General features: G+C 32.6%; 1 protein-coding gene across 1 annotated transcript; it reads left to right on the top strand.

Moving 5' to 3' along the window:
• Window positions 1-665: 665 nt before the first annotated feature.
• LOC139494928 (uncharacterized) lies at window positions 666-11,853 on the top strand. Its single transcript, XM_071283060.1, has 6 exons — window positions 666-934; window positions 2,461-2,751; window positions 3,859-4,173; window positions 8,366-8,491; window positions 10,864-10,924; window positions 11,604-11,853. The coding sequence occupies exons 1-6, from the start codon at window positions 718-720 to the stop codon at window positions 11,851-11,853; spliced, it is 1,260 nt and encodes a 419-aa protein (XP_071139161.1). The 5' UTR covers window positions 666-717.
• The last annotated feature ends 3,593 nt before the right edge of the window (window positions 11,854-15,446 follow it).

Raw genomic sequence — 15,446 nt, 5'->3', positions numbered from 1 at the left:
TTATCTTTGAACAAAACAATAAACGAAAAACAAATATCACATACAGCAACAACCACTGCATTCAGACCCATGACTTGAAGAAAGCACATACAAAATGTAGTTGAGTTAAACATGTTTGCTGGTGCCAAACTATTCAGATTACCTGGGACAATGGCGCAACTGTACAACATAAGAAAACAATATAGAAAGCAGCTGAAAAGGCTGAACTCATCCGATGGATACCAAGCAGAAAAAAAACCGTAGCAAAACACAAACGACTTAAAGAATAAAGTACCCGCAGTTACTGATAAAATTGCAATATTTGAGCACTGAAAAGACTACTACATATCAAGATAATAGAACAACGAAGGACCAGAAACCAATAAATATCGATCAATAAATGTTTAAAACCGAAACTGTAGTTGAGCTGATATGACATGAACAATAGTGTTTATAAGATGGCAGATTATGATATTTGAAGGCAGGCGAAGTAGAGAGTACACAATATGAACTTATTAAATATCTGTCCATTTATTCCAGCGTAATCTGGTTCTTACATTTGTTGAAGTAAGCCACTGTGGTTTTCCCTTGTAGAAATAAAACGTTTCTAAATAAGGCTTTGATAAAATACTAGTATCTTATTATAATCGTTAAATCACATGTTTTATGACAGATTTGGGTACACCAAAAATATATTCGCCAAGCCAAAAGCTTATTTCGGGATTAATCGTAAGTCTAATGTGTATAGCAAAGAGGACATCAGAGGACGTCATTTTTAGTTGGGCATGTGGATTTATATCACAACACAGTCGTATAAGGATCAATAGTACATCAGTTTGGACCAAAATTCAGTTGAAAGTAGATTCAGCGTTTGATAACAAGCCATGTATTTGTACTCTACAGTCAACGAGGACAAATTTTTCAGTTTCTGACTCAGTTGTGCTGGAAGTTGAAAGTAAGTTAACGGTACAAATCCAGAAAAAAAATCACTCCAAGAAATGCAATATGAATTATGTTGACTTAGGATATGCTGAAAAGATTCATTATTACTCACCTGAATTATATAAATTATTCAGATGTGTCAGCAAATGCACCGTACACATTTAGATGCCCACTAGAGAACCCCCTTACTTTTCAAATCATTATACAAATAATAAAATGTATTATTTTCGAAGCATAAATAAACTCCAGACTGCAAAAATATTTTTTAGTAATTCTTGCATTTCTTATACGATATAATATTAATCTAATTTAGCTAACGCTCGTACTTAAACATTGGAGAAGGAAATGATCCTTCTTTCACATACACTTGGGTATTAAATAAGTGTTCTTTTAAACATTGGTGTGCTGATTTCAGATGAAGGTTTCACACTCAATACTATATGCATGCATGAAATAACGAAAATTATATGGATTGAAAAGCAGACATGACAAAACAGTATCGTGTGCATATTTGGGCTTTTATGGTTGACAAAATAACCGCATTTGTCCTATTATAATCGGAATAGTTCATGGCATCAGTTGATTTGTTATCGCTGGGGATAAAATAATCGAATATAATGTCCAACCAATGGTTAAAATCCAAACAAATTTACGGCTGCGATGAATTATTTCTTACATCTGAAAAAATGTTGATAGACGACATATAATCCCGATATTGTTTTCTTTTCTTAATCTCCTTTTTATGGTCCGCTAAAGTCGAAATTACAACTAACACATATTATGATGATGCAGGCCACAGATGTGACAGTTTATGTTTCAAAATCAATCATATCAAAAGATGCATGTATAAAATTTGCATACACTACAATTATAAGTACCAATTACGAATTTAAATATACAATACTTTCATTACAGTCTGAACCAATGAGCATATTATGTAATAATGAAAAGACAAATGTCATCAATTATTGAAATTGAATTTTTTGAAAAGTCAATTAATTTAGAGTTATCTCCCCTTGACTATAAATTTGTTAATAATAGTGTAACATCTCAACTTTTGGGAGAAGATACCGCTCTAATTGTCCTCATTCAAATCAACCATTAACAAACCTCTTTACAGGGTGGAAGAAGGGGAAGGGGGAGGGGATAAAAATATTTTATGAAATTGAATGTCACCAAATTGCTGTACTTGTTTCTCCTACGGCAGCAATTTGGAAAAGAGGCTGGATATTAAAACATGTGCTTGAAGTAGCGCCCCCTTTCAATTAGAAAATTTCAAAGAGTTTCAAGTCAGATAATCACAATGTACCCAACTTAAATATGTTTTACATATTTCTAAAATTTACAAAACATGATAACACAAGAATGATTACAATAAAAAATTACAGTCTTTATTTGTACCATAAAGTCACCTATGCTGCACATAAGTGTATTTATCATTTGGACGCTATATCCGTAAGAGGTCCATTGTATTCATTTTTTTCTTAAAACAAAAGGGTGAAAATAAAAATTGAACTTTGTTGCTATATTTTAAAACAGAGTCCCCTTTATTGACTTTAAAAGAAGAGTTCAGTTGCAATATATCAGAAACGGTTACCCTGGTTTGTTCTGTGAGAGGAGATTTGGCAATATTTGGGTTTGAACCATGGAGACACAGTATTGATGGCACTTATATTCGATCCTTAAAAGGTTCGAACGATGCATATGTTTCTCTTTTGTTTATAAATACATGCAGTTACCAAGATGCTGGAGAATACACTTGTATAGTTTGGAACAATCACACAGGAGAAACATTTGATGGGAATACAACAACTACATTGGTAGTTACAGGTAAGCATATGTCATTATAACTTTACACGCCTAAAACAAGATAACCATATAGGAGAGGATGATATAAAACGCTTTTTTTTTCAAAAAAGATAAATATTCCGCACTTTTTTCCACCTCGTAATATTCTCTTTTAACAATGATAATATATATATATATTAAAGGAGGGGATAAGGCATGCACAATCCTAGGCGTTGTTGTCGTAGAAGTGAGAAGTGAACGTACAGGTTTAAAGTTAAACCACACTCGGGGTAATTAGATCTACTTTAACATTAAGGCGGATGACGATCTTTAATGGCTCAACATTTTGGTGATTTATTTTCTAACAAATTATGAATAATCTCCATATATTCATCTATTCATGCTCACCATACTTCTTTTTTTATTAAGAAAAAAAAATACCTGACTTACATGAGGCAATTTTACATATCGAATTACTGATGTCGCACGAATTGCCCACACTTACATCAGCAAAACATGTTGCATTTCCATTTTCTGAGACCGAGCAAGGAAAATATGAATCAGTTAAACAGAATATTGTAGACAAGCATACGTGACTATATTTGTTTGTTTTATAGTGATTAAGATTATAACACAATATAACTGTTGTATCCTTTTTGACATTTTTACCTGTAATGTATGTTTGTTTTGTTGACACATCGTGGTCAATATGATGAAATTTATTTGTGTATCATACAAAAAAAAGTAAGAGGTTTAGCTATCTATAAAACCATGTTTAATCAACTTTTTTCGACATAAGAAAATGCCTGTACCAAGTCAGAAATATGACAGTTGTTATCCATTCGTTTGACGTGTTTGAGCTTTTAGTTTTAGTTTTGACATCGTTGTCAATATAATGGAATTTTTTGTGACTGTCATACCAAGTGAGAGGTTAGGCTTTTGACGTCTTTTACGTCCATGTAGATAGAAAGTAAAATCACAAAAGTACTGTACTCCGAGGAAATTTCAAAACGGAAAGTCTTTAATCAACAGGTAAAGCCAAAAACTCAACACATCAAATATTTGATATGATAGTATTAATATGAATTTTCGTCTCTTATATTCATGTTAAATGACACAAAAAAGTGTTGACATTTTCTGTTATTCCAGGGCCACCGGTCATATTGAAAAAGGAGACAAGTCAAATCGGGCCTCGTAACATTTTTGTTCTCTTATTTTACACTCGACCCATTATCGTTGGTGTACAAGTACAGTGTAGTGGTGAATTATTAAATACTTCTGCAGATATGACTACAGAAATAAAACGGGAAAACTTGGAATTGAATTTTCATGGAAAAGTAGTTGTTGTCGGCGCCTTAAGATACACAATAGCATTAACTAACAAACATTGCGTTTCCCAGAAATATACTATATGCATAAAAAATAAATTTGAAGAACAGTGTGAAATTTTCGAGCCACAAAAAGGTATGTGACTAATGGTTTGTGTGTTATGCATGGCTAGCCATATATCAGAAGTGAATGACAAAAAACACATAGTAAACAATTCATACGGTCAAATTACTCTGTTTCTTGTGGAGAAAACGTACCACAAAAAAATCGAGTGAAATCGAACAAAAGTAAATTTATCATATTCAAGTACAAAGACAATAACAATCAAAACCAAGGAGTAAACAAAGACGCATAAAACCAAAGGTTATTAACATCAACAGTTACAAATTATAAATAAGAAACAACACGAACTCCACTAAAATCCGGGAGTGAAATCAGGTGCTCCGGAAGGGTAAGCATTTCCTGCACCGGATACGGCACCTGTCGTGTTATTTCTTTGTTCAGTTCGGTAATGATGGGAGATTATTATGACTGAGGAAGAATATCAGATATGATATCTGACACACTTTTGTCATAATGGCCAATCAGCTCATGATGGCTACCGTAAAATTTCTTGAGTGATGACCTTAATTTGATTGATTCATAGCCCTATCTAATCAACTTTTGAGAAAGAAGTATTCATCGTTCAATAAAATCAACGTATTTTGAGCTAGCTCTAGAGTAACGTATCAATTGAGACACATACTACATATGCTGGTGCCGCTTGGATGTTGCTACACAGAAATGGAAAGTTGACTATAGGATAATTAAAATCATCGCGTTTGTCATAAATTTTGGTATTCAACCTACCATCAGTAGTCATTTCGAGAAAAAGGTCTAATATGAAGCAGATTTATCTGTGTCGGTAGTATCTTCAATTTCAAGTTTACTAATTATATATAATACTAATTCCCTTTAAATGTTGAGCATTATTTTTTGTAATTTTATGTCCAATTTATAGGCATTCTGTTTTCTGGTCTGTGCGTCCGTCCGTTCGTCTGTCTGTCTCGCTTCAGGTGAAAGTTTTTGATCGAGGCAGTTTTTGATAAAGTTGAAGTTCAATCAACTTGAAACTTAGTACACATGTTCCTTATGATATGATCTTTCTAATTTTAATGTCAAATTAGAGATTTTATCCCATTTGTACGGCCCACTGAACATAAAAAATGATAGTGCGGATAGGGCATCCGTGTACTTAGGACACATTCTTGTTTTGTATGTTTTTTTCTCATTGTCTGTAAAGAATATTCATATTTTCACACATCCACTTCATTTGAACTTCGGAGGATAGTTTGTTTTCTCATCAAACATCATACCACATCTCCTTAGTTTAATATATGTTTATAAAAAATCATGGACGTTCGTTTAAAATGAACATCTTTGATCGTATCAAAGTCTTACGATATGTACTTTTATTGAATTATTGTCGTCCAGTACACTTTATTTGCCAATAGCTTTTTCCGTATGCTATGACCTTACGACGGTAATTAGAACTTCGGCGCAACTGCACAGCGCAAGTGTGAGGGAAAACCCTTGATTAATGAATAGGTTACCAAACGAAGAATTAAGATAGAGTGAATTCATTCATAAGTAAAACACCAAATCATTTAACAACTGGTATAACAAAGTTGAATTAACATATGAAAGAGAAATAAAATTGAGAAAGCGACAGCAACCCGACCAAAGAGCAGACACCAGCCGAAGGCCACCAATGGGTCTTCAATGTAGCGAGAATTCCCGCACCCGTAGGTGTCCTTCAGCTGGCCCCTAAAAATATGTATACTATTACAGTGATAATGGACGTCATACTAAACTCCGAATTATACACAAGAAACTAAAATTAAAAATTATACAAGACGAACAAAGGCCAGAGGCTCCTGACTTGGGACAGGCGCAAAATTGCGGCGGGGTTAAGCATGTTTATGAGATCTCAACCCTCCCCCTATACCTCTAGCCAATGTAGAAAAGTAAATGCATAACAATACGCACATTAAAATTCAGTTCAAGAGAAGTCCGAGTCCGATGTCAAAAGATGTAACAAAAGGAAATAAATAAAATGACAATAATACATAAATAACAACAGACTACTAGCAGTTAACTGACATGCCAGCTCCAGACCTCAATTAAACTGATTGAAAGATTATGTCTTCATCATATGAATATCAGGCACAATCCCTCCCGTTCGGGGTTTAGTATTATACTATCATAAGATATATGAGAAGAACATAACCCGTGTCATGCCAATAACTGTTTTAAAAAAAATATATAAATGTGTTTCGTTCCGATGCAAAGACCCTATAAGTGAATCGATATTAAAGTCAAAATATGCAATCTTTAATGACCTGACAACAGTATCGTAACTATATCCCTTCTTAATAAGTCTGTTTAAAGGTTTTGTAAGCTTTTGAGGTGAATACTGACATTTTTGTGCTTTGTAAAGAATATTACCATAAAAGATTGGATGTGAAATACCTGAACGTATAAGATGTCTGCATGTTGAGTTATATTTACGAATTATTTCCTTATACTGGTGATAAAATTTAGTAATAAATAAATTGCATATCAATTATCTCACTAATTGTTCACGTAGGCCATCATTCTGTGTTGATTGTTTATAAGGGACATGATTTGATTATCATGCAAAAATTAAGTTTAGTATTATAATTTTAATAAACTCTTTTGAAATTTCTATGATTTTATTAACTGGCATTGTGGACACCAAACTGTACCGTTTAAACTAAAGTAAAACCGTAGAAAAATAAACCTTAACTTTTCGAACGAGGATTTGGCCAACTAGAAATTCTTGGTCCGCTCCTTTTTACAAAAATGGCGATATGTAAACTTTAGTATGACCTTAAGTCATAACTACGATTCAATCGGGAGACAAATAAACTCATCATAGATATCAGGAATAAATTTTGTATTTACGCCAGACGCGCATTTCGTCTTCAAAAGACTCATCAGTGACGCTCGAATCCCAAAAAGTTAAAAAGGTCAAATAAAGTACAAAGTTGAAGAGCATTGAGGACCAAAATCTCTAAAATTTTTGACAAATACAGCTAAGGTAATATATTCTTGAGTTAGAAAAGCCTAAGTATTTCAAAAATTCAAAAGTTTTCTAAACAACTAATTTATAAATATATAAAAAAAGAAGATGTGCTATGATTGCCAATGAGACAACTATCCACAAAAGACCAAAATGACACAGACATTAACAACTATAGGTTACCGTACGGCCTTCAACAATGAGCAAAGCCCATACCGCATAGTAAGCTATAAATGGCCCCGATAAGACAATGTAAAACAATTCAAACGAGAAAACTAACGGCCTTATTTATGTAAAAAAATGATTATGACCGTTTCAATGATGATTTAAACAGCACAGAATTGCTGACTATTTGGCTGGTGATACCCTCGGGGAATTAAAACTCGACCAGCAGTGGTATCGACCCAGTTGTTGTAAATAAACTCATCATAGATACCATGATTAAATATTGTATTTACGCCAGACGCGCGTTTCGTCTACAAAAGACTCACCAGTGACGCTCGAATTCGGAAAATTTAAAGGCCAAATAAAGTACAAAGTTGAAGAGCATTGAGGACCAAAATTTCTAAAAGTTTTGCCAAATACAGGTAATATGATATATTCCTGAGGAAGGAAAGCCCTAGTATTTCAAAAATTCAAAAGTTTTGTTAAACAGTTAATTTATAAATATGACCGTATCAATGATAATTCATGTTCAGTACATATTTCCAGTCAAGTGACTTTCGATACCACAATACCTCAATCTCTGACGGCATAGATGACTTCAATTTACGTCAATGATGTCACATTGCAATGCGGTCACGAAACCGTATCTATAATGAGTCATGCGATTATGTCTCTATTTACTTATACCATGTCATAGAAGTAAGAAGTTTAGCTAGCTATAAAACCAGGTTTAATTAACCATTTTCTGCATAAGAAAAAGGTCTGCACCAAGTCAGGCATACGACAGTTGCTATCCATTCGTTTGATGGGTTTGAGCTTTTGATTTTGCAATTTGACTATGGATGTTCCGTTAAGAATTTTCCTAGGAGTTCATTTTTTTTTGTTTTTTTTACTTCATACTTATTCAGAACCTTATATATTGATATCAACACTTTTATAGCTTTATAGTTGTATGTGTTTCCCTTGCTTTAGTTAGTTATCCTGATTTGTTTTTGCTTAATCGTATTGACTTTTGAACGGCGGTATACTACCGTTGTCTTTATTTATCTAATATAAACTTTTAATATCCATTTAAAGATATAGAGGAAGACATGAACTATTTGTGGTTGATAGTTGGAGTTGGCTTTATTGTTTTGATAGTTGTTGTTATTGTTGTTGTTTTGGTAGTTTACAAGAAGCATTCAATTTACAGACACAAGTCAGGTAATTATTGTGCGATATGTGGAAGTCTATAGTTTTCGTCTAACTCACTTTTTTTATGCTTTGTCATCTTCAGCCAAGAAGGCTCAAAAACTGTCAACTGATTTAAAAATAAATCATTAAAAACAATTGATAATGGCTGCAATCACTGGAAAAAGGGTAAAGACAGAAACACAAACTTGAAACTGAAATAGAATATCGTTCGTCGAGAAATTTACGCGTGCTTCTTATGTTCGTTGTTTTTCTGTTAGACATGTAACAGTGAAATTTCACTGAGCTAATATGAGCGTCACTGATGAGTCTTATGTAGACTAAACTCGAGTCTGGCGTTCTTAATTACAATCCTGGTACCTTTGATAACTACTAAAAAAAAATGTTCATTTAAATCTATAATACTAAAATTACGAGGTCCAATATTAATTTGTCAGCCGTCATCGGGTAAAAACGACAAATCAAAGAATTCAACTCTATATAAAACTAATATAGGACAATGGTGTAGATTAAAAATTACACCACCAGACCCTTTTGTTTTCCACATAATTAATATTGCCAATAATTAACAAGTTCCGGGTCGAATCCGATACCGATACCAATAGTATATTCACCTGTTAGCGATTACCTTATCTGTACGTTCCGCATTTGACAGGCGGACCACCAAACGGTGTATTTAGGATTTTGCTATATACACGGGTCATAATCAAAGGGCTGACACCACTAAATTCTATCATTGTCAAATTGTTCCTTATTGTAGTTTTATTCAGCAATCAGCAAGACTTTCTAAGATAACTAATATAGGACAATGCTGTTGATTAAAAAAATACTCCATTCCTGGATAGCCAGGACCTTTTGTTTTCCAAATAATTAATATTACCAATAATTGATAAGTTCCAGGTCGACGGGTTCAAACAGAAAGATTTGAAAGCAAAAAAAAACTGTGTATCTTATAATCGCAATATCACGGGTGTGTACTTGTGCATGTTTAAAAAGCCTTGAGATGCGAATAGTTTTCACAGCGAAACCTTAACTGACCAATCTTAGACTCTATATAACCGCGAACAAACCCTGACGTCAAAATAAACCTCTGTATGGTAATTGAAAGTTATGTCATATATATATATATGATACATACAAATATGACCCACTTGTCGTCAACACAACCCTTTATATTGTTTTCTTGATGCTAACAATATCGCATGCAGTTATCATCAATTATATTTGCCATAAGCAAAATATGTCACTTTTATCTTAATTTATTTGTGATTTTTGACAAATTTTGTTAAGGTTAGTGTTGCTTAAATTGTAGTCATTGTTTTAGTGTTTTCTTAACTGCCTTTTATCTTTCGTCTTTCTATAAATATATGAGATTTGGACATCGAAAAACTGCTATATTCATAATTCTGTCGGGAATAGTGTTGCGTGTATTTCTATGATACTTTTTGATTGATCTTATTATATGCCAATACACTTTTGATATATATTTGTATGAGGATTGTATCATAATTTTCTCAAATTGACTATCAGTGGATCTTTAAAACTTTATTTGATTTCCGCTGACTTGAATTTAAAAAGTTTAGGAATTTTTGGTGCGTCTAAAGTTCTTTAAAAAAAATTCGTTGATTTAATAATTGTAATAAAGTTTAGATATATTTGGTGTGTATGATTTGAATTTTTTTTTTTTTTTTTAAAAAAGATGCATGAGCAGGTAGCGTGAACGTAATGTGATTCGTTATGTATCATCTTATAATTTTAACTTCTCATTGCTATTATAGAGAGGCAACTCTGTGTCCTGATCAACCAGCTTTTCATTTAAAAACTTACTCATAAAGTAATGTTCAAGGGTTATAAATTAAACCTTTTGCGATGACTTTTTAATTCGCTAATCATGTACTGTCGATTTCCGTTCTTGTTCACGTTTTTTTTTATGAATCTGTATAATGCAAATAAACGTGCATTTGAACAAATCAAAATCATTTTTCAAAAACACTACATAAAAATTAATTTGTTTTAACTGGTCTGTCACCTTCGGCTTAGATTTTTATGTAAAACAGTTGTAACTATAAATGTATCATTTCAATTTCAATTGCTCATTATTTTTTTTTTGCACATCGTGAGCAGCAATTACAAATGTTCGAGCTCGAGCATATCTGAAGAGACATTTATTATCGAAATTTGATTGGGCGCAGTAAAGTTTGTGGCGTTTATTTTATTCTAAAAACACGCAATATTTTTTTTATCAAAATGCTTTCAACAGCGACATAAAGTTGAAAAAATTGAAAATTTCCAGTAGAATTAAACAAGCTTATATGCTAACCCAACGATTGACAAATACAGTTCAAATTGTATCTACCTCTACATACGAAATATTTTTGTTCCAGCTGTTGCTCTTACAGAACAAGTTGGGAATACCGATTCTGTTCAAACTACTTCCAGAAACCAGTGCGTATTTTTAATCATCAAATTAGGTTTTTTCCACTTCTGAAGCAATATTGGTTCTATTTCATAGATTTAGTTTAACCCAATAGTTCAAAATATTTTACGCTTCTTAGACATATGAGGGTCACATTTCTCACAACAAAAAACAAAACAATATACAGAAAAATCAGTATAAAAACAATAAAGTAGCGATTGCATATTTGCCACTTGTTACTATTTCTCTAAAGCACGTGCGTCGTAATCTCTTTTAGTTGATGATGGAGGCGTTAATCGTGTTGCTATGACGAGACAACTAAAGCGCCACTTTTATAAAAGTATTGTTATTTTAACAGTTTCAGATTTTGTTATATTGTGTGAGCACGTAGTAATATTTTTGAGCATAAGTTAAGCTTTAGAGCTCCAATTTTATATACGTTATAATTCCACGTTGAAAGATACATGTTAAATTGTTGTCATGAAATAATTTTTAACTATATATTTTCAAATCATTTTGAAAAATGAAGGAAATAATCAAAACAATCTACAGAATTTAAGAGGTAATAATTTATGTTAGTTGTACGAAACACATGACGCGGGTGTTATTGTACACATTGCATTCACAAAAAGATGTAAAACTTTTCATAAATCTTACATGTGATTACCTTACGACTAAAAGCAGTTTATTCTTTTTTTTCAAATCAAGATACTTACAACCTGTTCATATTCAAGAAGGAACTTTCCAAAACATTAGAACATCCAGTAGCAACCAAGTACAGACAAACCAATCTCTTGATGAAAACTTTTATGAAGTGTCTGATATCATCGTAAATGAAAATCTTGAACATTCGCCTTTCGAAGCAGAAGACCATGATCGTGTCCCACCCTACCTTGAATTACAACCAGAAGCAGAGAACATTAGTAGAACCAGCGATGGTTACGAAAAAGTAGAGTAAGATAGATGTTCAGAGTGTTTAGATTTATCTTCTGTAAATTTACATTAAAACTTTTGAATGACTTCTTAGAGTTGACATGGAGAATTTTACGAATTTCATTCATTTTTGCGGTTTATCTAAAAATCATGATAGAAAGACAGATACTTAAATAGAAAAAGTGATTTGTAAAACAAGATCTACTAAACAGTTACCTAAGCCATAATCGTCAGTAGACTCATTATAAAAATAAGGAGATGTGGTATGACTGCCAAGGAGGCAACTATCCGACACATTAAGCAATTATAGGTAACGACATTCAACAATGAGAAAAAAACATACCGTATAGTTGGCTATAAAAGTCCCTAACATGAAAAATATGAAACAATCCAATTGAGAAAACAAATATCTAATATATAACAAAACAATTTACGTAAAAAAAGCCGTTCTGATTATTTTTTTTACATCTCGCCCCCCCCCCCCCCTTTTTTTGTTTTGTTTTGTATCAACATTGTGTCATAGATCAAATAAATTAAATTTGTTCGGTGTATGTGGACATATAATGAACATATTAAAATATTACATTTTGTTTTTTCAAAGGATACCAGAAAACATAAAAAAAAGTTTATTTTGAATATAGTACTTTGATAAAGTATGTAGACAAATTACACTATTAAAGAAAATTAATATTCCCTCAAATTGCACAAAATAGATAAATTTCACGTTTAATTTAATGTAAAGACTAAAAAATCCTCCAAACTTTCATTTACATTAGCATAGATATACCGAAGGGTACGATAGACTGTTTTGTGTTTAACACCACTTTCAGACATGTAAATATTGACCTTTTCGAAATAGCCAAAACTCTGATATGCTTTTTATGTGAAATATAAAGAAAAGTCGTCTGGTGCATGATGAATTTTAGAATAAAGGTAACCTTGAGAAATTCTAAAATCTGATTCTGATGAAAGGGCACCTGAAGTTTTTAATATTTTATCAGCTAAAGTAAGAATACAAATTTAATTTGTATATTTATTGGAAAATCTTGATTATAAAATACAAATTGTCTTAATTAAGAACTGCAAGCATTTTAAGGATATCGATTTTTAGGAACTTTTTCCATGATTTGTCAAAAAAAAATTCTGCAACATTTTAATGACAAGATCTCAAACTGGGCATATCTAAGCAGTGTTTGCTGTTTTGCACAAAATACAGGAAGCTTGAATCAGTCGAAGCTCGCATGGCAATATGCAAAGAAAATATAAAAATGTGGAAATGGATGACAGACAAGCAGGTGGTATCAAAAGAATTTTCAAACTCATAAGTCATTCAATTTGACAACGGCTTGGTAATAAAAAAAAAGAAAAACCATTCAAAGAAAATCATCATTCCATAAGAAAACAACACAGAAAACTAAAGATTAGACAACACACTCCAACCGGAAAACCGCGTGATCTCAGTTGCTGTAGAACTTTAAGCAGATACTGATTCACATGTGCACCCGTCGTGTTGCTATGCAAGTTGAATTCGGTGATGTCATATTTATGAAAACGTGGACACGATTGTGGTTACGACAATTAAATATATCTGTCGTAATTTGTAAAGCAATCAATCCAACCGGTCAACCTACTCGGTTTGTATTTATGAAATGTCCGAAGGAATGACTACAAATTCACCCCATGGAATCCACGGTTTCAATAGCTATCTTAGAAGCACATCTCTATCAAGGACGCCATTATTGGAAATGTAAGCTCTCTGGAATATCATATCAACTGGAACTCTGCTACATAGAAATGGAAAAGCTGAAATCATCTCTAATGTTGTAATGTTTTGCTCTCAACGACTCTCATTGTCAATCTATAAGTACAGATATGGGGCAAACTAAATTGTATTTTATATCCTTTATTTTAAGTTCGATTGGATAGATTCGTTCAACGTTGTCACTAAACTTTGAAATATTTAGCAAGAGGACATCATCTATAAAACAGAACGCGAAATTTAAGGATATTGTTTTTTTTCTTTTCATTCTCCCATGAAGCTCCTGTATAAAATCAGTGTCATACGAAGAAAGGAACAAATCGCCAAGAAAAATGCTGATTGTTTGTAATGTTGTATTGATTTGATAGGGGATTTGTAACATATGTTTCAAAACATAAGTTGTACATAGAATACAAATTTTGAAAGGGGTAGTAAATAAAGCCTCGTACTGATTTGATGAATACGCAACGGATTATGTATAAATTGCAGTGTTCATTAAACGACACATTATGGAGATTGGAGTCTGCATAATTATGATTCTATGACTGCGCCTATGTCGAGGACCAGTTGAAAATATTTTACAGATTAACATAGCAACAGAAAGGCCCGACTAGAATTACATCCAAGCTTTGTTGTTCTACTAGGGGTGATCTGAGCCGGATCATCATAGCTTGCGTTTCTGTGTTCTTTGTGCTTTCCTTTGTTCTGTAACATTTTGCCGGCGGGAATGTCAAACCTATCATACCATACATATAACCACGCAATCGTAATAAATTACTGCATACTGCATGCACATAGTCTTTGGACTTTAATTTTCATTGCGATTAAGCTGTAAACTGTTTTATTTTTAAATCAGATGCAGCTAGCGGACGCTAAAAGGTGATCGCAGGAACTTCATGTCCGTTAATAATGACTCCATGGTCTCGAAGAACGACAAAGTAATAACTTCAAATACTTTTTTTCCTTAATATCACGATTTTATTTCTCGTGTATCTTTTTTCCCCCGATTTTTATTTTGCGTGCAAGGTTTTTGCGATTTTTATTTCACCTGCTTCCGTGTGCTTTTTTTTTAAAATATTTTTAGAACCGCAAAGTTTTAATGTTAAAATATAAATCTATAGCCTAAATAAAGTCAAATAGTAGAATCTGAAGCAAGACGATTTATCAAACATTATTTTTTTAGTAAAGAATAGTAAAATCAATCACACATGAACACAACAAGATGTACTCGATGAAAAGATTACCGTTTTTTTCAAAAGCCACTGGGGCCGAGATGCAGATCAATCTTTTATCTTTCATTTGATTTTTTTCGGCGTAATTTCCTTATGCACAAACAAGATTCATAATTATGTATTTGCACCTATCACAATTGACTGTTTTGTGAGAATGTCTATCATTCAATTTTTTACAAATATCGAGAAGCTATATGTACCATAATTTAAGTAAAGACACATATTATAAGATGCATAGACTTCTTAATTATGCATATTCGTTAAACTTGTAAAGCCCATGTAAACATATGTATACAATTTAAATTGACAAACTTGCTTTTACCTTCTCTAATAAAGACTTTCATTTCTTTCGTTTAATTTCAACTAGGTTTTCGCATAATAACGTTCAACCAACTCGTGATAGCGTCCGTAATCTCTTCGAAGGGATAATTTCAACTTTACTAATTGGTAAGTCTTGGTTTATAATCTTCGTATAGGGCGCTGGCAGCAATCTCCTAAAATACATCTTCGGTTTCAGTGATATGTCGTCAAAAAGAATTCTGCCCCATCTTAGAATCCGGCTAGGCTTGATAAGAAATAATGGCATTTAATTGACTGCCAAAAATTGGGTCGACCTTTTCATAAAAT

This window comes from Mytilus edulis, chromosome 1 (assembly GCF_963676685.1).
Source record: "Mytilus edulis chromosome 1, xbMytEdul2.2, whole genome shotgun sequence".
In the NCBI taxonomy this organism is placed as follows: Eukaryota; Metazoa; Mollusca; class Bivalvia; order Mytilida; family Mytilidae; genus Mytilus; species Mytilus edulis.
Note: the sequence above shows the minus strand (reverse complement) of the source record. Positions and strands in the feature narration are given on the sequence as shown.